Source organism: Oreochromis niloticus, linkage group LG3 (genome assembly GCF_001858045.2).
Source record: "Oreochromis niloticus isolate F11D_XX linkage group LG3, O_niloticus_UMD_NMBU, whole genome shotgun sequence".
NCBI classification, from domain to species: Eukaryota; Metazoa; Chordata; class Actinopteri; order Cichliformes; family Cichlidae; genus Oreochromis; species Oreochromis niloticus.
Genome location: NC_031967.2, coordinates 59,621,731 through 59,649,525, shown reverse-complemented (window position 1 = coordinate 59,649,525; position 27,795 = coordinate 59,621,731). Strand labels below are relative to the sequence as shown.

The following is a 27,795-nucleotide window of genomic DNA, read 5'->3' as shown; positions in this document are numbered from 1 at the left end:
TCTTCTCTCTTCTCCTTTCCTGCCTGCCTGGTCTGTCCTGTTTGTACCCCACCTCTCCCAATGTGATTGCCGGGGAAGGCTCCAGCCCCCCTGCCTCCTCTCATCAGGATAAGTGTTAAAGAAAATGGAGTCATGTTGGTTCTGCTGGGACAAGCTGACATTTATACAAATGTGTGATTAAAAAGTTTAACTCTGATTCACTGTAGGAACAGGGCTGAGGAGGAGGAGACACAAGGAGCCATTCAAAGAGCCCCCACCCCCTTTCCTTCATGATATTCCTCCTAAAAGTATCAAACAACACCCAATTCCAGACAGATGATAGTCCCACCCCCTCCCTTTATCTTGGCTGAAAGAAAAAGAAACACGCACTTTCCTCCCTTCATTCATTCAAACATTAGCTCTAGATGCAAGTTTATGTAAAAATCTGAATTTATCAGTAGATTAGCCGAATAAAAACTAATTCGGAACATCATTTATAGAAAACAAAACAGTGTGATCGGCAAAATCTATGCGCTGGAATGGATGTTTTGATAACTACGTCACACCTGTGGATTTTGTTTGCTGTCATCCCCCTGAAGTTTACTTCTACAGGTGAGATGTGCTAATAATGCTTTCAATCATGCTGAGCGAGTTCTTACTTGGTGACATGTTTTTTCATGAGTTTTCTGCTGCTTTTATTAGTGAGCATTTGACATATTTTACCTACATAACCAGCCAGGAGGTTACTGACGTCCATTCATTCATTTGCTGATCAGAGAATACAAATGATCACGTATTAGTGGGTTCATTCAAATAGTTATGATGCTTCCTGTGGAGAGAACAGAAACTATGTCCGTGGCTGTTCATTTCTCCTAATCTTAGGGAACTTCATTATTTCTTTATTGCGCAGTTTAGCACAGTGCCAGTTCACTCAGTGTAACTCACAGGAAAAACATCTTACTTTCACTGATTTTTACAAGCGAAGCTGTGTACGGAAAATGATAATTACATCATTGTTTGTTTTAGGTTATTTTTTTTTCTTTTATTTCTACATTTTAAAAAAACTGTCACATGTTGAGTTAATTTGAAGAGAATAATTATCACCATTCAGATAACACAAGGTTAGGACTGCCAGTTAATGAAGAACATGGCTGACTGAGAACTCTCTTCTCCTCTCCTCTCCTCTCCTCTCCTCTCCTCTCCTCTCCTCTCCTGTCCGGGTTACTTCCCACATTCCAAACATGGCATGTTACACTGGTCTGTCCCCTACCTCCCTACATCAACCACTACAGGGTTATGGGGTTTAGCCTGGTGCAGAACTGTTCCCTCATTTGTTTCCTGGTTTAATTCTGTTATTTGTTTGATTTTAATCCTCCTGTAAATATGATTCACTAACTCACTACTGTTTAACAGTGATTTATTTTTGCCTCTTCTCACAGCAATCCTGCTAAATCAGAACCAAAGAACACACAACAAACCCTCTGAGCTTTGCTTCAGGTCATCATGTTATTCATTATTAGAGCAACCAGTGAGAACAATCTGATGTGTGTTTACTTAAACTCAGTAAAAGGCTTCCTGTCAGCTCTTCTGATAAACCTTCTTTAACTAGAACTTAAAAGTAAGATAAAAGCTGTTTGTGTCATGTTTCAGCTGTGTGCAGGCAGGGATTGGACCCAAACACAAACTCACTGACACAAAGAATAAACTCAAAAAGCCACAGCTTTATTGGCTGGTAGTGAACAAAGCATACATGAGGAAAACACGGAAGGCAGGGCACCAGAACTAACATCACAATATAAACACAGTTACACAAAGGGAGACACAGAGGGCAACTACACGAGGGAACCCTATTAAATACATAGGGAACAAAACAGAATACAAGAAACTCAAACTAGGACACTAGGCTATGAATAAACTAAGGCAACAACAAAAAAACTTTGAACATAAATCATAATACAAAATCACAGGGACACAAAAAACTCAAAACACTGGGTCTAGAGACACAGGACAGTTTGGCTCCTAAAGCTCAGTCTTTTCCTCTAGGACAACAACATGGACGCTTCAGTACAGAGTGAAGTATTTATAGTCTGCAGTCACGCTTAACTCTGCTACACTCCACCATCACTTTGGCTTCAAAAATAACAGACAACTTCCTTTTTAGCAGATATGATGTGTTATGAAAAGGTAAAGGAGGACAAATGTCACTCAGCGGTGTGACTCACCAGAAAAACTTCTTACTTTCCCTCATGTTTGCAACTGCAGCTGTGTGCAGCAAATGATAATGATATCCTTGTTTCTTTTAGGTTGGTTTTTTTTTTTCTTTTATTTCTATATTTTAAAAGAGAAACTGTCACATGTTGGGGGGGTTTTAAGAGAATAATATTCACAAGCATTCAGATAACACAGGGTTAGGACTGCCAGTAAATCAAACTCCAAACTCGTGAAAAACATGGCTGACTGAGAAGTCTCCTCTCCTCTTCTCTCTTCTCCTTTCCTGCCTGATTTACAAGTACAAAATATTTATGACCACAATTTGAGCCCATAGGAAACCTCTGGCAGTTACTTGAAGGTTCCGTGACTGGCTCGTAGCCAGAGTTGTGCCCAAAAGTGATTGTCTGCCAGAAACTGATTGCCGTCCGCGGGAGCGCGCAGCTGCTTAAAGCTGCAGCGCCCGGATTACTTGCGTTGCCAGCTACTTCCGTGCAACTGATATAACGTTATTAGGCAAAGGTATGCATTTATGGAACTTTAACGTTTCTTGTAACCGAATTATGACGCTTGTCAGAAGTTTGCTTTCATCGTGTAGCGCTGTAACAAATGACTACACGCATCACGGTGGAATAATTAATGCCTACAGGTTTAGTATGTCTAATCTCGTTGTTCATATTTGTTATAAGACTGTCGAATAGTAGTTAAAACAACAAAGACCTATTGTGCCAGTATCACCATGACTCTTTCTTCTTTGTTCAGAATAACGACTGAGAACATGGCATTTTAGCGCTACTAAAAATATTTCGGCTTCAAACTTGTTGGATATATTCCAGAAGGGTTACATGTGATATATTATATCCCCAAAACTCTCCAAGAACTGCTGAATAACTTGTACAGGAACAATAAAAGTGATAATATGCCATTTCCAACCTGCCAAAAAGTGATTGTGGCCTATATCTTGTCACTGAAATACTATTTCTGCTTCAAACTTTCTGGATGTCATTCAGAAGGGTCCTATGTCAAATATTACATCTCAAATAGTCCCTCAGAACTGCTGAATAACCTTTAAGGGAACAATAAAACTGACAATATGCAATTTTCAACCTGCCAAAAAGTGATTGTGGCCTATAACTTGTCACTGAAACAATATTTCTGCATCAGACTTGTTGGGTATCATCCAAAAGGATCATATGTGGCACATCATATCCCAAACAGTCTCTGGGAAATCCTGAATAACCTTTAAGGGAACAATAAAACTAATAATATGCAATTTTCAAGCTGCCAAAAAGTGATTGTGGCCTATATCTTGTCACTGAAACAATATTTCTGCATCAAACCTGTTGGGTATCATCCAAAAGGGTTATATGTGACACATTATATCTCCATCAGTCTCTAAGGACTGCTGAATAACTTTTAAAGGAACATTAACATTGATAATATGCCATTTTCGACCTGCCAAAAAGTGATTGTGGACTATAACTTGTCACTGAAAAAATATATTTCTGCTTCAAACTTGCTGGAAGTCATTCGAAAGGGTCATATGTGACATATTATAACTCAAACAGTCCCATAGAATTGCTGAATAACCTTTAAGGGAACAATAAAACTGATAAAATGCCATTTTCAGCCTGCCAAAAAGTGATTGTGGCCTATATATTGTCACTGAAACAATATTTCTGCATCAAACTTGTTGGGTATCATTCAGAAGGATCATATGTGACACATTATATCCCAATCAGTCTCTAAGAAATGCTGAATAACTGTTAAAGGAACATTACTACCCATAATATGCCATTTTCGACCTGCCAAAAAGTGATTGCCGCCTATATCTTGTCACTGAAACAATATTTATGCTTAAAACTTGCTGCATGTCATTCAGAAGGGTCATATGTGACATATTATATCTCATACAGTCCCTTAGAACTGCTAAATAACCTTTAAGGGAACAATAAAACTGATAATATGCCATTTTCAACCTGCCAAAAAGTGATTGTGGCCTATATCTTGTCACTGAAACAATATTTCTGCTTCAAACTTGTTGGGTATCATCGACAAGGGCTATATGTGACACATTATATCCCAAACAGTCTCTTAGAACTGCTGAATAACTTGTACAGGAACAATAACATTGAGAATATGCCATTTTCAACCTGCCAAAAAGTGATTGCCGCCTATATCTTGTCACTGAAACAATATTTCTGCTTCAAACTTGTTGAATGTCATCCAGAAGGGCTACATGTGACACATTATATCCCAAACAGTCCCTTAGAACTGCTGAATAACTTGTACAGGAACATTAATATCGATAATATGCCATTTTCTATGGAGGACCACAAGAGCCACGCGCATCGAAATAAAAATTTCTGTGCTTTAATAATGAATTGTAGAATAAATTCTGCAATTGTAAATTCATTTTTGAATTCCAATTTAATAAACTGCATTTCAAAATCCTTTTTCCAATTGCACTTTAATAAACTGCATTTTAAAATCCTTTTTTCAGTTGCAATTTAATAAACTGCAGTTCAAAATCCTTTTTCCACTTGCAATTTAATAAACTGCAGTTCAAAATCCTTTTTCCACCTGCAATTTAATAAACTGCAGTTCAAAATCCTTTTTCCACTTGCAATTTAATAAACTGCAGTTCAAAATCCTTTTTCCACCTGCAATTTAATAAACTGCAGTTCAAAATCCTTTTTCCACTTGCAATTTAATAAACTGCAGTTGGGAAAGTCCTTTTTCCACCTGCAATTTAATAAACTGCAGTTCAAAATCCTTTTTCCACTTGCAATTTAATAAACTGCAGTTCAAAATCCCTTTTCCACTTGCAATTTAATAAACTGCAGTTCAAAATCCATTTCCCTTTCCTGTTCGCTCCGGGATTAGCTGCTGGATTAGCTCCTGGATTAGCTCTTCGATTAACAATTTGCTGGAGGCTATTCAAATTAGCCACACCGTGGGATGTAAGGAGCTCTCTGATTGGTTGGTCAGACACAGGCTGTCTGCCAGCCTGGATTTTTCTAGCTCATAGCTTCTCCCTGCTAGGAAGCGTGTGTGCTTGTACAAAGGCCGTTCAGCGTCGGGATTTACACTCGGCTCGACACGGATAAGTGAAGAATGAAGGGACCCTGCAGCGAAACGGAGAGCCAACCTCTGACTGAGTGCCTGTCTACACATTCTGACCACCTGTTGAAGGTAAGGTGCTAACGTGGCTAACGCTAGCATCACCGCACGTAGCCCCGTTATTTTAAGATCATCTTAGCTAATGAAAGTTTTACGTCGCAGCTGTACGAGCTCGCTACGTGTTTTGTAAGCTGCTGTGCTCTTCACAAATAAAGCTGGAAGCAGCTCAGACTGTTAGAACCAGCACTGAGCCCTGTTACATTTATACAGTGTTAGAGCAATGGCTGCAACCTACAGCCTTTAAACTAGCGATTACAATGCTGACAGTAAACTCGTCAGTCCAGATGTTACCACATTACTCTATGGTACTTAGAGTTAAAACAACTGAGACAGGCTGATTAAAATAACAGCTGTCAGTTCTCTCATTCAACATATAAAGACTGGAGATCACACTACTGATTTCAGTTCATTTAATATGTGAGTGCACAGATTCATTCTCAACTGGACATAAATGATGATCAAAGGTTGTTTAAATGATGAATTCATCAAATCCCAGCCTCTAACACAGTGCGCTGAATCTTAGCTTTGAATGTCCAGTATATTCTAATCAGTGCAATGTAAGCATTCACCGAACCTATAGTATCTACACCTGTGTGGCAAATGTGTGGTAAAGATACAGATAATGAAATTTAATTATTAATACAATATACATCATGAAAAATGAAAGCTGAAATTGATTCAGTTTAGTACTTTTCTCTGTATGCTCTGTGATTATAAAGGCCTTAAATTCTGTGATATATACTGTAAATGATTTTCACAGAGGTCTTAAAGTACTTAAATCACTGCTGATAGTCTGGTTGTTTATATTTTCATGTTTTTGTGTCTGTAAGGCTGTTTGATGACGATTTGGACTCCTCTGGGAGATGAGGACACACCCACATCTGTTCCATACTGCAGCCATTGATGGTGTTACAGCTCTGAGTCAGCTTTGGGCCATCAGACGCACACACTGGAAAACCAGCACCTGGACTTCATGCAGGAGAGACGGCCTCAGTGATGTAGGTTCATAAGCGAGTTCAAACATTTCTGGCCTCTTATCACTTAGATTTTGAATGCATTTAAAGCAGGAACTGCACATTAGGGGTGGGTTTTAATAATCGATTCATCGATTAAAATCGCCTGGCTTGGATAACGTGAAATCAATTCATTAAAATCCTGAATCGATTTTTTAATATAAATTTATTTTGCCCGAAACGCCAGAATCTCAGGTGAAACCTCACAAAATTTCAACAACCACCAAACAGCAAAGACAGTAAATGAGAGCAGGTACACGGATTCTGCACAAGGACGTAAACACACAGCGCGGACCCGCGGATCAGAATCAGTGAGATGTCGCCTTTCTCACCCGACGGGCGCTGCAGCTTTAAGCGTCTGCGCGCGTTCCCGCGGACGGCAATCACTTTCTGGCACAACAACTGCACGGACACGGTCGGTGCTGAAAGCCGACAGCACGCTGATTCTGATGTTTCGGCGGGTCCGCGCTTTGTGTTCACGCCCTTTTTGCGCTGATTCTAAAGCTGTTAGTTTTATCTCTCTCCAAACAATATTGACTGAACCAGCAGCAAAAGAAGATCCAAACTACGCTTCACGTAAACATCGTCATGAATTCCTTCTGACTTTTACTGTTTTGCTTCACCCACGATAAAATCACACTTCATGCACAGCTCTCTCTCTCTCTCTGTACTGTTTTCTGCATTATTCGCTTGCTTGTTACGTGCAACTCTACTGTTGTTTACAGCGTTGTCGGCCGCTGTTTTTTTCTTTTCTTTTTTTTTCGTTTTACATACTTCCGAAAAGAAAACCTAATTTCTGCCGTTCAATACTGAACAAATTTAAACTTTTTAAAATTATGCAAAATGCAAAACGCTTAGCCGTGTCTCTAATAAAACCGCTGTAACGTCAGAGGTAACGTTCATATGTTGATTAATGGTTTTCTTTCGTTTTTGATGTACTGCAGATATATATTTTTATAAAATCCCAGGCCAGGAAAACCACCTTCATGTTTTTCTGTTTTATCTTCAGCTACTTTGACACAAAGGCAGCTGCTGTGACGTTCACACCTTTGATAAAGTCTTGCGTGTGTCAGCTTCCTTTTTATAGATACAAAAATATGTCAATGAAATCTGAATTATAATATTTCTGACTGTCAAAATTTCCCAGATTCAAATAGAATTTAATCGAATCGTGGATCGATTCGATTCGGGACCTTGTGAATCGGAAATGAATCGATTCTAGAAATCAGTGACGATACCCAGCCCTACTGCACACCTAGCTGTCAAAAGTTTGGCAGTATGAGTACTGTAAAGTTTTGTAGGGTCCTTGTTAAAAATTCTACAAGCACCACACCATATTTGTCATATACAGTTCCATTTTGTACAGGACATTTTTGAAATTATATCTATATATATATTATATATCCTAGTTATCCACTTGTCAGTATTTTTTGAGTAAATGGATGTCAGTGATAAATCAGTGGTGATTCACCTGCAAATGTTTTTAACAAACTTTGTTTTTTGTAGAATTCATCAGCAGCTGTGGAGAGATGTATTTGAATATCTTCTGGTTCCACTTTTCCTTACCTGGAAGCTGAGTATTGCTGATTTCTGACAAGGACACAAACCTCAGTGCTTATCATGGGTGTTACATCCTCTGTGCAGCAATTCCAGAGAAAACGAGAGAGCAACGACCACTCATTAAGACCAGCCAGAAATCTGTCCCTTTCTGGCAGCTGTGGAAACTTCCAATAATAAAGTTTGCATTCTTAGAACAATGCTGGGTCATGTGTGATGTGTCATCATATGAGGATATTACATTTTGCCTTAATTCTGCTCAGTTAAGTGTTTTGATCGTTGATCCAGTATGGCAGCTTTGTGTTGTGCTGCAAGTTAAAACCCATTGTCCTCATGAGCACAGCATCTAACAACTGTCCTTAAAAAAAGTCGATTGACTTTAACTGGACACAATGGTTTCCAGTGGGAGATACATTCATCACTCATCCGTGACACTGGAGAAGTCACCTGGATGAGTGATAAAACAATTTTCCATGGAAAATCCAGAGGAACTAAACTTTGTTGTTGTTTCTTTGGGCTCAATTTTGCCTGAGGCTGAAATTGAGCCCAAAATGTTTTCTTCTTTCAGAAGAATGTTTTCTGAAAGAAGAAAACATTTTGCCAATAATCAGATAAAAAGATTGTTGAACCAGGTGGTATTCTCTGGAGTTTAAGACCAAAACTGAACTCAGTGAATTGACATTAGACTGGAATTCATAACATGAATAGAAATACTGCTGAAGCTGAATGATATGTGTGTGTGTGTGTGTGTGATCTTTGTTTTCTCCAATTCACCAGGTCTGTAAAGTTCAGTATGACTGTGGTACATGATACAAAAGAATAAATACAGAAGAATAACAACTTTATGTGAATAACTTTACTCTTCTTAAAAATAACTCATAAAACAAGTAAAAGTACAAATGTGTACAAGTTAGAGACTTCCTCAGTAAGTTTACACTCTTTTGGAGTGATTTTAATTGTGTGTTAAAGAAGAAAGAGATTAGAGGTAAAGTAGAGGATGCAGAGTCCATCACTGAGGCCGTCTCTCCTGCATGAAGTCCAGGTGCTGGTTTTCCAGTGTGTGCGTCTGATGGCCCAAAGCTGACTCAGAACCGTAACACCATCCATGGCTGCAGTATGGAACAGATGTGGGTGTGTCCTCATCTCCCAGAGGAGTCCAAATCGTCATCAAACAGCCTTACAGACACAAAAACATGAAAATATAAACAACCAGACTATCAGCAGTGATTTAAGTACTTTAAGACCTCTGTGAAAATCATTTACAGTATATATCACAGAATTTAAGGCCTTTATAATCACAGAGCATACAGAGAAAAGTACTAAACTGAATCAATTTCAGCTTTCATTTTTCATGATGTATATTGTATTAATAATTAAATTTCATTATCTGTATCTTTACCACACATTTGCCACACAGGTGTAGATACTATAGGTTCGGTGAATGCTTACATTGCACTGATTAGAATATACTGGACATTCAAAGCTAAGATTCAGCGCACTGTGTTAGAGGCTGGGATTTGATGAATTCATCATTTAAACAACCTTTGATCATCATTTATGTCCAGTTGAGAATGAATCTGTGCACTCACATATTAAATGAACTGAAATCAGTAGTGTGATCTCCAGTCTTTATATGTTGAATGAGAGAACTGACAGCTGTTATTTTAATCAGCCTGTCTCAGTTGTTTTAACTCTAAGTACCATAGAGTAATGTGGTAACATCTGGACTGACGAGTTTACTGTCAGCATTGTAATCGCTAGTTTAAAGGCTGTAGGTTGCAGCCATTGCTCTAACACTGTATAAATGTAACAGGCCTCAGTGCTGGTTCTAACAGTCTGAGCTGCTTCCAGCTTTATTTGTGAAGAGCACAGCAGCTTACAAAACACGTAGCGAGCTCGTACAGCTGCGACGTAAAACTTTCATTAGCTAATGCCGGGCTCACACTGTGCGATTTTTTCAGTCGCGCGATTCAGCTCCTGCTCAAACTGTACGATTGACTCGCAGGGGTTAGAAGTTCATAGGTCACGATGCAGGTCTCACACTATACGGCCCGATGCTCTGATGCGACCTGAGTGCTCACACTGTGCGTTCATAAAATGAAGGTTATAACAGAAATTCTGCCGCTCGCTCTGCCTCTCTGTCTTTCACTCACACAGACACGCACACCACCACCATCAACTTTATGAAAAACATTGATCAGGCAGCTGTGATTGAGCAGCAGTGTAGATCCAACTATTTTCACGGTTGTTGTGGTCGTGATAATTTTGTGAGGCCACATCGAAAAGGCTCGGGTGAGCTTTCCAAAGTTCTACAAGTTGTGCCTCCATCGCTTGTGTCCAGATCACACGCTGCACTGCCGTGCTGCGCCGTCTTTTTCGCTGACATTTGTGTTTGCGCGTGCGCAGTGTGAGAAGCTGCAGTGACACCCTCACGACGGTCGCGAGGATTTCAAACAGGTTTGAAATCCTCCCGACCAAGCGATTGATGATCGGGAGCTGGTCGTGAGGTGTTAATCGCTTCTCGTTACCCCACGTACACTACACGATGCACGAGGCACGATGAAGGACAAACTCGGGCCGATTGCCAAAACGGTCGCACGACTCAAAAATCGGCTCAAAATGGGTCAAAAATCGCACAGTGTGAGCCCGGCATAAGATGATCTTAAAATAACGGGGCTACGTGCGGTGATGCTAGCGTTAGCCACGTTAGCACCTTACCTTCAACAGGTGGTCAGAATGTGTAGACAGGCACTCAGTCAGAGGTTGGCTCTCCGTTTCGCTGCAGGCTCCCTTCATTCTTCACTTATCCGTGTCGAGCCGAGTGTAAATCCCGACGCTGAACGGCCTTTGTACAAGCACACACGCTTCCTAGCAGGGAGAAGCTATGAGCTAGAAAAATCCAGGCTGGCAGACAGCCTGTGTCTGACCAACCAATCAGAGAGCTCCTTACATCCCACGGTGTGGCTAATTTGAATAGCCTCCAGCAAATTGTTAATCGAAGAGCTAATCCAGGAGCTAATCCAGCAGCTAATCCCGGAGCGAACAGGAAAGGGAAATGGATTTTGAACTGCAGTTTATTAAATTGCAAGTGGAAAAAGGATTTTGAACTGCAGTTTATTAAATTGCAGGTGGAAAAAGGATTTTCCCAACTGCAGTTTATTAAATTGCAAGTGGAAAAAGGATTTTGAACTGCAGTTTATTAAATTGCAGGTGGAAAAAGGATTTTGAACTGCAGTTTATTAAATTGCAACTGAAAAAAGGATTTTAAAATGCAGTTTATTAAAGTGCAATTGGAAAAAGGATTTTGAAATGCAATTGGAAAAAGGATTTTGAAATGCAGTTTATTAAATTGGAATTCAAAAATGAATTTACAATTGCAGAGTTTATTCTACAATTCATTATTAAAGCACAGAAATTTTTATTTCGATGCGCGTGGCTCTTGTGGTCCTCCATAATTTTCAAGCTGCCAAAAAGTGATTGCCGCCTATATCCTGTCACTGAAATAATATTTCTGCTTCAAATTTTATGGACATCATTCATTCCCAAGAGTTTTATGTGACACATTTTGCTGCAAATTTAAATCAAGCCTTTATTGGACAGTGCATAAAACGTCAAATTTAAAAAATGTTGTAATTCAAAAATAATACAAGAGTTCAGCTTTGATTGCAATTTGTTTGTAGGATTATTCAATTATTTTGTGTTTCCTAACATGTTAGCATTATAGTTACTGTAGGCAAAGAATTAATATATATGTTGTTCCATGGTTTACTCGTGTTCAGCTTCCGCTATAGCCCCTGTTTCTGGTCTATTTCTTAGTTTAGTTTAACTGGTGGTTTCTTCTTTGATTGGATGTAATTGTTATTCGTTTTTGGTTTTCGTTTCAATTAGTAAGTGCTGTATTGGAATGACATTTTTATTACCATTTGTTTTCTCTTTCCTATGACTTAGTGTTCCTAATGTGTTTAAGCAGATCTCCTCCCACCTGTTTCCATTTGGCCATTATCCTTGTTTTGTATTATTTTTGAATTACAACATTTTTGAAATTTGACGTTTTATGCACTGTCCAATAAAGGCTTGATTTAAATTTGCAGCAAAATGTGTCACATAAAACTCTTGGGAATGATGTCCATAAAATTTGAAGCAGAAATATTGTTTCAGTGACAGAATATAGGCGGCAATCACTTTTTGGCAGCTTGAAAATGGCATATTATCGATATTAATGTTCCTGTACAAGTTATTCAGCAGTTCTAAGGGACTGTTTGGGATATAATGTGTCACATGTAGCCCTTCTGGATGACATTCAACAAGTTTGAAGCAGAAATATTATTTCAGTCACAAGTTATAGGCCACAATCACTTTTTGGCAGCTTGAAAATGGCATATTCTCAATGTTATTGTTCCTGTACAAGTTATTCAGCAGTTCTAAGGGACTGTTTGGGATATAATGTGTCACATATAGCCCTTCTCGATGATACCCAACAAGTTTGAAGCAGAAATATTGTTTCAGTGACAAGATATAGGCGGCAATCACTTTTTGGCAGGTTGAAAATGACTATTATCGGTATTGATGTTCTTTTAAAAGTTATTCAGCAGTTCTAAGGGACTGTTTGGGATGTAATGTGTCACATATAGCCCTTCTCGATGATACCCAACAAGTTTGAAGCAGAAATATTGTTTCAGTGACAAGATATAGGCCACAATCACTTTTTGGCAGGTTGAAAATGGGCATATTATCAGTTTTATTGTTCCCTTAAAGGTTATTCAGCAGTTCTAAGGGACTGTTTGAGATATAATATGTCACATATGACCCTTCTGAATGACATGCAGCAAGTTTGAAGCAGAAATAGTATTTCAGTGACAAGATATAGGCAGCAATCACTTTTTGGTAGTCTTAAATTGGCATATTATGGGTATAAATGTTCCTTTAAAAGTTATTCAGCATTTCTTAGAGACTGTTTGGGATATGATGTGCCACATATGATCCTTTTGGATGATACCCAACAAGTTTGAAGCATAAATATTGTTTCAGTGACAAGATATAGTCCACAATCACTTTTTGGCAGGTCAAAAATGGCATAATATGGGTAGTAATGTTCCTTTAACAGTTATTCAGCACTTCTTAGAGACTGATTGGGATATAATGTGTCACATATGATCCTTCTGAATGATATCAGTCAAGTTTGAAACAGAAATATTGTTTCAGTGACAAGATATAGGCGGCAATCACTTTTTGGCAGGCTGAAAATGGCATTTTATCAGTTTTATTGTTCCCTTAAAGGTTATTCAGCAATTCTATGGGACTGTTTGAGTTATAATATGTCACATATGACCCTTTCGAATGACTTCCAGCAAGTTTGAAGCAGAAATATTGTTTCAGTGACAAGTTATAGTCCACAATCACTTTTTGGCAGGTCGAAAATGGCATATTATCAATGTTAATGTTCCTTTAAATGTTATTCAGCAGTCCTTAGAGACTGATGGAGATATAATGTGTCACATATAACCCTTTTGGATGATACCCAACAAGTTTGATGCAGAAATATTGTTTCAGTGACAAGATATAGGCCACAATCACTTTTTGGCAGCTTGAAAATTGCATATTATTCGTTTTGTTGTTCCCTTAAAGGTTATTCAGGATTTCCCAGAGACTGTTTGGGATATGATGTGCCACATATGATCCTTTTGGATGATACCCAACAAGTCTGATGCAGAAATATTGTTTCAGTGACAAGTTGTAGGCCACAATCACTTTTTGGCAGGTTGAAAATTGCATATTGTCAGTTTTATTGTTCCCTTAAAGGTTATTTAGCAGTTCTGAGGGACTATTTGAGATGTAATATTTGACATAGGACCCTTCTGAATGACATCCAGAAAGTTTGAAGCAGAAATAATATTTCAGTGACAAGATATAGGCCACAATCACTTTTTGGCAGTTTGGAAATTTCATATTATCAGTTTTATTGTTCCTGTACAAGTTATTCAGCAGTTCTTGGAGAGTTTTGGGGATATAATATATCACATGTAACCCTTCTGGAATATATCCAACAAGTTTGAAGCCGAAATATTTTTGGTAGCGCTAAAATGCCATGTTCTCAGTCGTTATTCTGAACAAAGAAGAAAGAGTCATGGTGATACTGGCACAATAGGTCTTTGTTGTTTTAACTACTATTCGACAGTCTTATAACAAATATGAACAACGAGATTAGACATACTAAACCTGTAGGCATTAATTATTCCACCGTGATGCGTGTAGTCATTCGTTACAGCGCTACACGATGAAAGCAAACTTCTGACAAGCGTCATAATTCGGTTACAAGAAACATTAAAGTTCCATAAATGCATACCTTTGCCTAATAACGTTATATCAGTTGCACGGAAGTAGCTGGCAACGCAAGTAATCCGGGCGCTGCAGCTTTAAGCAGCTGCGCGCTCCCGCGGACGGTGTTCCAGATCAACTGGCGTTTAGATCAACTGGCGTTGGTCGAACAGATGTGTGGCAGTCTTGCGTTTCAGGAGCTGCTACCGACAAAACAGCAAAAAAAAAACGCCAAATGTGTCATCTGTGACACTTGTGAGGTTATCTCAAACACACTCCGTCAGTCTTGATGCTGTTGAACAACAAAATGTTTAAAAATGTCGCGAGTTTACCTGGTGATAGCCTCATGCTCGACACGATCGCGAAAACAGCAAACAATTAACACCACGCCGGTGTTGTTCACAGGACAGCGAGAATAAATGATCGGGAGACTCTTGTCGTCGTTATCGTCCCCCTCGCACGTTTTATTTCTCCGGTTTCAGCGTTTTATGCTCAAAACTAAAGCTGCAGTTTACTTTGTGTGCACTAACATGGACTCGAATCAACCAGCGCCACCTCTGGTCGAGTGCCACAGCCTACAGCCAGATCAACTTGTGACACACATCTGCACCACGTTTGAATTCGTTTCATGCACAATACATGTGTACTTTTCAATTGTGTGTTTGTGCGTCATGCAAATAAACCTTTGAAATGAATGAAATTATATCATGTATTTATTATTGGCCTACATTTGTACAAAATGCCAAATTATATACACAAAGTCATAGAAATCACCACTCCAATTGGTCATCATGATTTTAATATTCTCTTTTTCCATAACAATGAAATACGCCTTGGACAAATATGACACATCAATAGTTCATTAGTGTTGTCACATCACATCCTGTAAGCATCTTCTGTCTGTGTCTTTTCTCTGGAAATGAATATTTCCAGCCAATATAGGCAATCCATCAACATGGCTGGAGAGTTGGTTGTTATATACAGTCTGTATAAGTGTGGTTAATCTAATGAACGTTTGTAAGGTGATGCCAGTTACTGTGAATGTACAGCAGGTGATTAGTAATAAACAGTCAGACAATGACCCTGACAATCTCATTCAATCTTGCAGATTTAATGCACCTTCTGCGGAAAGTGGTACCACACAGTGTGTGTGGACTTGCCCTGTGCAGAAGGCGACTACAAATGTTGTGGGTGCTAAATAAACAGAAAAAATTGATCCCTGTTGTCTTTGCTTACTGATTGTTTTTAGTGTTGACAATGCACATTGTTGGGATTGCATCTTTCAACATCTTTGTGGGTAGATTTGGATGTACCAGGGGTAAGTGCAGCCACTCAGCCTCTACTCAATGTGATCATAGCAGCAGGTGCAGATGTGTCACAAGTTAATCTAGTAGTAGGCTATGGTACTTGGCCACAGGTGGCAGCAGTGGACATACCTCTATTTGAGACTGCTCCAGCTGCTGTGACATAGCAGCTATGTGATATTGGATCTGCTAAAAATTGAAGATCATATGCACGTTTTGGAAATTAAACCTTATAGTATGTTGAAAAACAGAAAAATGACATTGATTTTGTTGCAGGTAAATGTAAATCCACTCAGAACTGTCAAGAAACTGCAATAAAACAATAGCAACTTTATTTTCCATTAGATAAACATGTAGAACACAGACATACAACAGTTAGACTTTCCATAACTATTTTTAGGAACAATTATTAAAGGTTTTTCGTTCTTACAAACACATTTCTTTTGAACTTGCCCAATGTTCTCAGTTTTTCAATGTTCAACATTTTCAATTTTGTCCACATGATGGACAGAATGTAACTGTGTGCTTTCTGCAGATGTACTTCTTGCATTTCTCACAAAATGTTCTCGTTTTAAAACAGGAATCTTCCTCACTAAGATTTAAAACAAAAGATTTCTACGTCTCCTCCAGTCTCACAAACAGATGACAAACCAATCGACACACCTGAGTCACTGACTTTCTTCAATCCACTCACTCTCACTGGCTCTGTTACTAATCACTGTGTAACTGCTGTAAATTCACAGTAACTGGCATCACCTTACAAATGTTCATTAGATTAACCACACTTATACAGACTATATACAACAACCAACTCTCCAGCCATGTTGATGGATTGCCTATATTGGCTGGAAATATTCATTTCCAGAGAAAAGACACAGACAGAAGATGCTTACAGGATGTGATGTGACAACACTACTGAACTATTGATGTGTCATATTTGTCCAAGGCGTATTTCATTGTTATGGAAAAAGAGAATATTAAAATCATGATGACCAATTGGAGTGGTGATTTCTATGACTTTGTGTATATAATTTGGCATTTTGTACAAATGTAGGCCAATAATAAATACATGATATAATTTCATTCATTTCAAAGGTTTATTTGCATGACGCACAAACACACAATTGAAAAGTACACATGTATTGTGCATGAAACGAATTCAAATGTGCTGCAGATGTGTGTCACAAGTTGATCTGGCTGTAGGCTGTGGCACTCGACCAGAGGTGGCGCTGGTTGACTCGAGTCCATGTTAGTGCACACAAAGTAAACTGCAGCTTTAGTTTTGAGCATAAAACGCTGAAACCGGAGAAATAAAACGTGCGAGGGGAACGATAACGACGGCAAGAGTCTCCCGATCATTTATTCTCGCTGTCCTGTGAACAACACCGGCGTGGTGTTAATTGTTTGCTGTTTTCGCGATCGTGTCGAGCATGAGGCTATCACCAGGTAAACTCGCGACATTTTTAAACATTTTGTTGTTCAACAGCATCAAGACTGACGGAGTGTGTTTGAGATAACCTCACAAGTGTCACAGATGACACATTTGGCGTTTTTTTTGCTGTTTTGTCGGTAGCAGCTCCTGAAACGCAAGACTGCCACACATCTGTTCGACCAACGCCAGTTGATCTAAACGCCAGTTGATCTGGAACAACGGCAATCAGTTTCTGGCAGACAATCACTTTTGGGCACAACACCGGCAACCAGCTTACTGTACAGTTCAACTCTGCTAGTAAAAAGATCGAAGGAGGCGTAGGAAAACTGCTTCACCGAACTTCTTCTCCAAGGCACGAACACCGCGTATAGTGGGCTGAAACAGTTTACTCACAGCGAGCATCGCCGACACAACTCTGGCTGCCGAGGGAGTTATTATATTCTAACCGTTGCTTTTCCCCTTCTCCTCTCTCTCTCCACACACACACACACCAGTCAGTCCCGCTACATATAATTTAATTTGTCACGTGTCTCTTTGAGATTGTCATTGTTCTAAATAAAGTTCATTTAAAAAAAAAAAAAAAAAGTCAGTCCCGCTACACACATCCCGAATACATTTCCCATCAGGCTTCACCCTTAAAGGGCCATGCCTGTAACAACAGGATGCACAGCAACGCAGCGCCCCCTGCTGGACATAGAATAGAATAAACCTTTATTATCCCACAAATGAGACATTTATATTCGTAGAGTAGTCCTATATACATAATCAACCGAAATTCATATACACAGATAAAAATGTAGGTAGATTTGTACACAAGTGTGGGTGGTGTATGAATGCTCCTGGTGAAATATACAGTGTATAAACAAGCTGTTAACAAGCAATTAAAAACATATGATCCATCAGTTAAACAGGTGATGAGTAGGATAACCATGTTAAGCTGTGTTATAGAGTCTGAGAGCTGCTGGTAAGAATGACCTGTGGTAGCGTTCCTTCCTACACTGTGGGTGTAAAAGTCCACTGCTGATCGAGCTGCTCACAGCTCATACAGTCTCATGCAGGGGGTGGGTGTTGTTCATGATGGATGTTAGCTTAGACAACATCCTCTCCTCCCCAACCTGCTCGATGGACTTCAGCGGGCAGTCCAGCACAGAGCTGGCCCTCCTGACCAGTTTGTTGAGTTTCCCCCTGTCCCTCTCTGCCATTCCACCACGCCAGCAGACCACAGCATAAAAGATAGCAGACGCCACCACAGTGTCGTAAAACGTTCTTAGGACTGTCCTGTTCACCCCGAAGGATCTCAGCCATCATAGCAGGTGCAGACGACTTAGACCCTTTTTGTAAAGTGCATTTGTGTTCATGGACCAGTCCAGTTTGTTATTGAGGTGAACACCCAGGTACTGTATTTGTAAATGGTAAATGGCCTGTATTTGTATAGAGCTTTACTTAGTCCCTAAGGACCCCAAAGCACTTTACACTACATACAGTCATCCACACATTCACACACTGGTGATGACAAGCTACATTGTAGCCACAGCTGACAGAGGCTGTCAGTGTACCTCAGGTTCTCGTGTACTCCTCCACTGTTTCAATGTCCAAACCCTGGATGTTCATTGGTGTAATAGCGGGTGGCTTCTTGCTGAAGTCTATCACCAGCTCCTTTGTCTTGCTGGCATTGATGCAAAGATGGTTCTGTTCACACACAGCTGACAAAGTCATTGATGACCCCCTCCCCCGTATTCCATTTTTTCCCCCTCCGACACCCGACCCACAATGGCGGTGTTGTCTGAGAACTTCATGATTTATACTTGCTGATGTCAGCATAGTTATGGAAATGGGGTGTATTACATTCATTTGTCTCTGTGACTTTAAGAAGTCGTATAAAGTTATATTGAAAAAGGTTTTTGTTATTTTTTAATTGAACTGTTTTATGCAAACATCACTAATTTACCATCTGCCATGATTGGAAAACACTGTCAAGCTAGACTAGCCTCTGTTGTTCAGTTTATCAACGGACGTATTAAAAATAGGAACTAGATGTAAAACTATGATATTAAATAACATTTAATACTTGTGTGATGGTTTGACCAGTGTGCATAACTCCAGTGTCTTCTGATTGGCTGCCGTAGAATTGAAGAGTTATACTCGGATCCCTTTAACCTCTCTGCTCTGTGTTGTTTCCTCTTTCAGAGCAGAAAAACATCACAGCTGAGTCTGGACAGGATGTCACTCTGACATGTCGAGCTCAAAATAACAACATTGATCTTGTAGAGTGGAACAGAACTGACCTGGAAGATAAACCTGTTTTTGTGTATCGGAATAACATGTCCGATCCAGAAAACCAGCATCCATCTTTTAAGAACCGGGTGGATCTGCAGGACAGACAGATGAAGGATGGAGACGTGTCTTTGATTCTGAAGAATGTGATGATTAATGACACTGGAACATACGAGTGTCGTGTCAACATGAATTTAAAATTAAATAAAGACCCCATCAGCAGCATCTACCTTCATGTTGCTGATCCTCCAGGTGAGTGAGTAGAGTTGAGTGTGTGTGTGATCAGAGGTGAAGCTGCTTCCTGGTTGTTGATGTTTGTTTCTAAAGATGTTGTTGATGAGACTTTGTAGAAAGCAGCTGGTCTGAGTGATGTGATCAGAGTGCAGTAGATAATGTCTGACAGCAGTTTGAAGAGGAAATGGATTCTGTTCTGTTCTTCACTCATCACCTACCTGACAGCTGACACCTCACACCTGTTTCTCACCTGCAGGTCAGACAGGAGGACACACAGAGGATGGAGGGAAGAAGGATGGAGGGAAGGAGGATGGAGGAGCGAAGAGTGGATCTGTTGGACTGATTGTTGGTCTGGTAGTTCCTGCTGTGCTTCTTGTTGGTGTCGCTGTTTTTATGATCTAGATAAACCATGACAATCAGAATCAGGATTCATACTAACCTGTTGAAATGCACTATGTTTGAAACATCTCACAGCTTTTCCACCTGAATCTCCTGCTGTTGCTCCAAATTCCCAGCGTGTCACTCAACACAGGAACAAACGATGATCTGAGGACATGGAAATCATGAAATTTGGTTTTCAGGGTTTCAAGGACTGAAAAACTCACTAAAATCCTGGATTCTCTTCTGTTCTTCACTCATCACCAGCTCTCACCTTCTTCTCACCTGCAGGTCCTCCAGGAGGACTTGGAGGGTTTGTGGGACTGGTAGTGAGTCTGTCAGTTTTGGTGTGTTTATTCTTGTACCTAATGTTCTGATCTCTAAAAGAAGAAAAGGGAACGGTGCTGAATATGTGATTTCTGCTTCTCAGAGATCCTGTTAAAGTCTAAAGACATTGGGAGGGTTTCAAACTGTTTGGAGCAGGGAAACAGGTACTAATGGTGCAGCACTGACTGATGTGTTTGTGGATATGAACTCATACACATGAACATACCTCAGGTTCATATCTACAAATTCATGTCCCAGGACATAAACTTTATATTTAATTTTACATTTGGACATCTGTGGGGTTGGTGATGGAGGGAATCATTTCACAGCTCACAGGTTTCTACACTTATGAAATAAAACTGCATCACTTTAAGCATTAAATCTATGAAGTTAGATAAACATGAGGGTTTGGGATAAAATTGTTTACACTAATTAATGGTGATGCATCCTTGGCAATGTTATAGACATGAAATATACGTCTGAGTGAAACACTCAAAGTCATCATGTTGACTATCATGAACATTTTTATAACTCCCTCTTTACAACTGTCTTTACTGTGTAACATTTCCTACATTTACACAAACAGAGATTTTAGACTGTAAAAGTGAATTTTGCACAGCTACAAATTACAAACTTTGTTTTATGAAAACTGAAGTTAATGCAGCAGTGACTGGAAAATAACTTGTTCTGCAAAATAGGCCATCTCAGTACCACTGACTTTATGGTATTTTTCAAATTTGTTTGTTTATTTCCTTCAGCAGGTACTTGAACTTCCTTCAGTGGAAAATGGAAACAGAAGTGTTACAGAAACCTGTGTTTTACATTTCCTATTTGTGAAACTTTGGTTTTTTTTCTGTGTAAACCAACAATTTAAACAAACAAAGTAATTTATGCTTTTTTTCTCTGGGTTGAGTGTTTTACAAGATAGTGAATGCATAAATGCTGTGAGCACTATAAAAAAAAAAACACTGTTGCAGTTTGTGCATGTGTCAAGTCAGCCATGAAATCCTGACGGTATCAGAGTAAAAAAGCTGGTTTAGATTTCATTTGTTTGTTTCTCACCTCTCCTCCAGGAGCTGCTGAAACAGTCCAGGTGTCTTTTTTCTGCTCAGTGTTCTGGAGGAAAGTGTGCAAGGAAGGAGGAATGTTGTGCGATGTGTGTTGATTTGATCACTTACAGAGCAGTTTCCCTCATGTACTGTCTGTGTTCACATTTTCTGTGAATATTACATCGACCACTACCCGACTTATGGGGTTTAGCCTGGTGCAGAACTTTTCCCTCATTTGTTCCTTGGTTTAATTCTGTTATTTGTTTGATTTTAATCTCCCTGTGAATCTGATGCACTGAGCCACTGAAGTGAAGAACCAAAGAAATAAAAAACTGGACTGTTGACTGTTTAACAGTGATTTATTTTTGCACCTTCTCACTGATTCCTGCTGAATCAGCACCAAAGAACACACAGCAAACACTCTGAGCTTTGCTTCAGGTCATCATGTTATTCATCATCAGAGCGATCAGTGAGAACAATCTGATGTGTGTTTACTTCAACTCAGTAAAAGGCTTCTTCTCACTTAAGTCCCTCTTTAAACCAGAGTGTGTAGCACACTGTGATGTCTGTTATCAGAGGATCATTCTGCACAAATGGCTCCTCCAGTGTGTCTAAGGCCCACTGAGGAGCTCAGAAAGGACACAAGGAGAGAGGAGTCAAGGAAACAGTCTCAACAGAACGAGGCATCAGTGTCTTAGAGCTTCATTTTAAACTGTGGTAGTTAAATAACATTAAATTACAACTAGAATACAAACAGTGCTCCAGAACTATTTTATAAATGAGAAATTCTTCAGCATGAAGCTCTGAGATTGATTTTCAGATAACAGGCAGAAAGACGGAGGAGATCAGGAGGCACAAATTAGAAAGAGTCCTCAGTTTTCCCGCCCCTGAGCAACAAAAGCCAATCAAACAGAAGCAGGAAACATATTAACCAATCATGTTGCACTAATTCTTCAGATTCCACTCATGATTCTGTGCGTGTAGTTTTTCTGTCCTTGTGAAATTAAAAAATTAAAGTCATGTCTCTCTCCCCATTCACCTGTTCAGTGATGTTAAAATAACAGCTCAGAATACATAATTTATTTACAGATTGCATCAGTGAAATTTAGATTTATCTGTAAATTCTGTAAAGATATAATTGATAAGGCTCAAACTTAAACATGTGTGTTTTAGTGCTCTGCCCTGTTTAAGGCTGATGGCTACACTTTTCATAGTGAATATAAATCTGTCATAAAAATGTGTAATTTGATCTATGTTGTTAGAATGTACACAGCAGAATTGTGGAGAAAAAGATCATTTTATAGAGATGAAACAGGATGAATCCCAAAAAGTTGATTCTGTTCATCTGGACGTTTCAGTGGGAAAAACACTCATCCAAGAGACTTCTGCAGTGAAACAGGATATAAATAAAAGGGATAATTTCTTCAGAGTCCTACTTCCAGGCCTCCTCCCGACACAGTGCTCTCCTCTACATAAGCAGCCTTTAGAAGTTAAAACTATCAGTTAAAAAACTACAACCAACAGGTGGCAGCACACCAACCTTTCTCCTCAGTAATACCCGACGATAACAGCCACAAAAAGGCCAATACTCCACTTTAAGACCTGTTTCTGTTTGCTAAGTGTTTTGTTTTTTTTAAACAAAGGGGATCAAATACAGATTTAACAACCTCCAACTGTTCTTCTGCTACTCCGTCTCAGAGTGCTCCACAATCACATCAGTCTGTTCTGAATTTTGTTTTAACCTCTTTCAGACCAGAAAATCATCACAGCTTAGTGTTGATGCCACTTTAACATGTTGAGCTAAAAAAACAGGATGACATTGTTTTAGAGTGGAACAGAGCTCACCTGCAAGATGGATGTGTTGTTGTTTATGAGTTGGATCCAGAAAACCAGCATCCATCTTTTAAGAATCGCCTAAATCTGCAGGACAGACAGATGAAGGATGGATGCATGTCTTTGATTCAGAGCTAGTGGTGCTGGATATAGTTCCAGTGTGTCCAGAGGATGATAGGCAGCACCAGCCAAAGCTAGTGCATCAGGGACTTGAGGAGGAACCATGTGATGCCCAAGGGTGAATCGGAGCCTGTGGGTGCTACAAAGCTTCATTTAATAAGGAATAAGGGGTTTCTTTTCTCTGTGTGTATTATTGTAGGGTCTGCCTTACAATATAAAGCACATTGAGGTGACTGTTGTTGTGATTTGGTGCTGTATAAAAAAACTGAAACATTGAACGTATAAGAGAACATGGCAGGAATACTGAGATCAGAAAACAGTCCGGAGCTGGCCGAGATGATGATCTTGAAAATGAGATCAGCTGAGAAGGTTTCTGATCTTTACATATCCAGTTCAGAACTTTTCACAACTCATATAATAATCAAATAAAACCATTATAATAAAGATCTGTATGTGTTTTAAATAAATATCATGGCTACACTATGATCACAAATTAGATTTAAAAGTGCAAAATAAAAGCTTAAAGAAGTTAATAAAGTGCTTAATTAGCTGTGAGACCCTGCTAACTGTGCTACTGTGGCCCCATTTTAATGCACTGTCTGAACTGATTTACTCTGTGTCTCCTCCACCTCTCTACCTGCTAAAAGCTCCACTACTGGATGGTGGCATCCTGTTCTAGATTTGTAGACTTTTAACAGTGAAACTGGCACACGTTCAGTCCCCACTAATAAAATAAGCAGATAAGTAAACCTGGTTCAGACTGTGGTTGCCTTTCTTGTCCTACAAGCATAGACTGAGCTTTAGGAGCTCATCTATGTCACACAGGAAAAAAGGTTTACAGTCAAAATCTTTAGTTATTGTTGAAAACTCTACGAACAACAGATAAGAAGCCTGATTTTAAAGCTTTTATCAGATATGGAGAGATACACAGACTGTCCTCACTGATTTCTCTGTGAATGATTGTTTCCATTTGTGTGTTTGTTCTTCAACACTTGTTCAGCTTAATTATAGCAAGAAGACAAAAATCAAGTTTAGACTAAACATGTTAATGTATCCGTGGCTAAAACTGATCTTAAAATATGTGAGAACTCAGGGCTGTGTGTCGGACAGGGAACGGTTCTGGCTCCGTTCCTCTTCACCATCTACACTGCAGACTGTACCTGATGTACCTGCTGTGGAGACTCAGGTCGTTTGGAGTGGAGGGCCCACTCCTGAAGACCTTCTGTGACTCTGTGGTGGCCTCAGCCATCTTTTATGGTGTGGTCTGCTGGGGCGGCAGCATCTCTGCTGGGGACAGGAAGAGACTGAACAGGCTGATCCGAAGGGCCAGCTCTGTTCTAGGATGCCCTCTGGACCCAGTGGAGGTGGTGAGTGACAGGAGAATGGTGGCTAAGCTGTCATCCCTGATGGACAACATCTCCCACCCCATGCAGGAGACTCTGACAGCACTGAGCAGCTCCTTCAGTGGCTGCAGCACCCACGGTGTGGGACGGAGAGATTTCGCAGGTCTTTCCTCCCCACGGCTGTCAGACTCCACAATAAAGACTTTAACTAATCAAACACACACATATGTGCAATAATCTTTTCTGGCATCGTTGTATCATACTCAACTGTATATAGCATTTGTATTCTATTTTATTCAGTTGTATATAGGATTTTATTTTATTCTATTCTGTTGTGTACAGTATCTTATTGATATCTTATTCTAGTGTTTTTCTCTCATTTTTCTATGCAACTTTGCACTGTCCACTGCTGTAATAAAACAAATTTCCCACACATGGGACTAATAAAGGTTATCCTATCTTATCTTAAAAATTAAAAACATTCAAAACTACTGACTGCGTCAATTTATCAAATCAAATGTCACAAATACAAATGTAGATCACAGTTTACTATAAGACGCCTGGTTCCATTATCCACTGAGGGACGTTTATTTGGCTCCTGATAGTACAGAGAATAATGAACGTTAGCTCAACATTTATTACAAAAACAACAACAAACCTTATTTATATAGCACATTTAAAAACAGTGGTATGCCAAAGTGCTGAACATACAAGAGGACTTCAGTTTAACCTGTGAGATGACACAGTAACAGAATCTGACAAAAGTCTCATGTTCATTTTGTCAGAGCAAATTTCAGAGACACATGACTGAAACTGATGTCCTGTATAAGAGCCACTTATGTAGCAATAACGAATCACTTTGTTTTGGTCATATTTAAAGCTGCATCTTCAGGAATGCCAAGACATGTCTGTACTGTTACAGTAAACTGCTTTGTGTGAAGACAAAGAAAAAGAAAAAAAGCGAAGAGCTTCTTTTTTTTAGACTTGCTGTTGTTCAGGTGGAGGAAGTGAGGAATTTGTGTTTTTCAATTTTCCAGAGATCACAAAAGAAGCGATAAGAACACAAATTACACCAAAAACTGACAGACCAGGACGTCCTCTACTGACTCCATCCTCTGTGTGTCCTCCTGTCTGACCTGCAGGTGAGAAACAGGTGTGAGGTGTCAGCTGTCAGGTAGGTGATGAGTGAAGAACAGAACAGAATCCATTTCCTCTTCAAACTGCTGTCAGACATTATCTACTGCACTCTGATCACATCACTCAGACCAGCTGCTTTCTACAAAGTCTCATCAACAACATCTTTAGAAACAAACATCAACAACCAGGAAGCAGCTTCACCTCTGATCACACACACACTCAACTCTACTCACTCACCTGGAGGATCAACAACTCTCAGGTAGATGACGCTGATGGGGTCTTTATTTCTTCCACTAACGTTGACACGACACTCGTATGTTCCAGTGTCATTAATCGTCACATTCTTCAGAATCACACACGTCTCCATCCTTCATCTGTCTGTCCTGCAGATCCACCCGGTTCTTAAAAGATGGATGCTGCTCATCTGGAATAAACATCCCATCCCGAGAAACAAACACATATTCTGATCCCAGGTCAGCTCTGCTCCACTCTACACTTGTGATATTGTAGTTTGGAGCTCAACATGGCAGAATAATGTTCTGTCCAGCTGTGGTGTTTATGTCTGAAAAAGAGGAAACAAAATGAAAAGTTAACGACATCGACAGCATCGCTCACTTCTAGAGCAAAAACCACTGATTCCTGCAGAGCCACAGGCAGTACAGCTCACACAGGATGCTGAAATTTAGCACGGTGAGGTTTTGTGATATAAATTACAAGGTGACTCTTTCCCTTAGATGCCACTTGTCGACTCAATACACACGTCTTGTTCAGTCCTCTACTCCATTCATCACAATTAAACACGGGTGTCTGCTCAATAAAAGATGATGATGCAGCGTTGTTTTGTCTCAAGTAAAAAAACAAAAACAAAAACTTATCTTTATTAGTACGTTACAGGTCACAAAAGCTTACATGCATTTGAACCAGAACACAGAAATGTACAAATTATTTAAAAGAATCAGTATGAAAATAGAAACAGGCCAGAGTTTATCAATAGTTTGTCTTCAACAGGTTGTCAGAGTGAATTTGCAGGATGATCTAACAGATGATCTGTTTCACTCCGAGTGTGTCAAAACTTGAACAAACATGGTGTAAATATATATTTATAATATTTAAAATTCCAGATTCACAGGAGTTATTATCACAGTACAGTGATAAAGGTCACAACAGTGATCGTGTTGTGAGTCAGTGTTTTTTGTTGTGTTTTGGCTCTGTGGTCAACACGCGTGCAACTTCACAGCTTACCTTCATAGGCATAGACCAGCAGCAGCATGCAGAGGACTGTACTACAACAGCACAGCAACATAGCCGGGCTGTCTATGTGCAGATGGCACAATGAAAATATAAATCCAAGGTCCAAAGACACCGACTATCAGGACAGACGCTCTCTGTTAATATCCAAGTCATTTAAGCTACCAGTTCTCGATGTACTCACATAAAAAGGGTAGAGTGGATGATCCCCCTCCTTCCACCTCAAACTGACTGCAGAACACACCCACCTGTTCTTATCAGGAGAACAGGAAAAACAGCTTCATGTCTCAGCTCTGAAACGTCAAGAGCTTTTATGAAAAGATCTCCAGCCGACGGGAAGATTTATGGCTGGATGTGAAGAAAATGAAGAGGCTCATAATAATATTCTGTGTAGGTGGAGAACACGACACGTGGTCGCCTGTTTGCCTTTGGCCTTTTATTCATTTAGTGACCACAACCAAAGGGAGATTGTTTTCTTTAGAGCAGCTGTGTGGAAACCATCGGCCAGTCTACAATTCCGTTTTTTAACCAGATGTCACGGATTCATGTTTTCTTGGAAGCTTCCGCGCTGATCTAATCGGGACACCGACAAACGGTGTAAACTTACCTCTCCATTAACCTCCCGCCGTCGTCCGTGAAGGGACCCAGTTGTTCCACGCGCTCGCTTTGGTCGATTAAAATGCCTTCAGTAAACCTGAAATACAACGGAGAACTAAAGCTAGCTTTGTAGGACTGCGCAGCTTAGTGTTCAGGGTTTGTTTTTTCCTGTTGCTGCTCGGTGCAGTGAGATCGGAAAGGAAATGACCCCGTGAACGAGAAAACGCTAACTTCCTGTTTCAAGACCGGAGGTAGAGTTGTACA

The 27,795-nt window shown here is 39.7% G+C and overlaps 1 protein-coding gene and 1 long non-coding RNA gene across 4 annotated transcripts; one reads left to right on the top strand and one right to left on the bottom strand.

The window, feature by feature from the left end:
* The first annotated feature begins 228 nt into the window (after nt 1–228).
* On the top strand, nt 229–21,585 carry LOC109201331 (programmed cell death 1 ligand 1). Of its 3 annotated transcripts, XM_025905831.1 has the most exons (3): nt 229–591; nt 19,179–19,517; nt 19,756–21,585. In XM_025905831.1, the coding sequence occupies exons 1-3, from the start codon at nt 519–521 to the stop codon at nt 19,899–19,901; spliced, it is 558 nt and encodes a 185-aa protein (XP_025761616.1). In that variant the 5' UTR covers nt 229–518; the 3' UTR covers nt 19,902–21,585. The 3 variants fall into 3 exon arrangements, 1 of the variants encoding a protein (XP_025761616.1); XR_003219223.1 differs by lacking the exons at nt 229–591; nt 19,179–19,517; nt 19,756–21,585 and adding exons at nt 16,804–17,005; nt 17,136–17,191; XR_003219224.1 differs by lacking the exons at nt 229–591; nt 19,179–19,517; nt 19,756–21,585 and adding exons at nt 16,804–17,005; nt 17,133–17,184.
* Nucleotides 21,586–25,108: 3,523 nt separating this feature from the next.
* On the bottom strand, nt 25,109–27,736 carry LOC109201330 (uncharacterized). The gene is made up of 3 exons (XR_002061366.2): nt 27,542–27,736; nt 25,924–26,248; nt 25,109–25,685 (listed from the first exon to the last, which is right to left on the bottom strand). It is a non-coding gene; the product is annotated as an uncharacterized LOC109201330 (long non-coding RNA).
* Between the last annotated feature and the right edge of the window lie 59 nt (nt 27,737–27,795).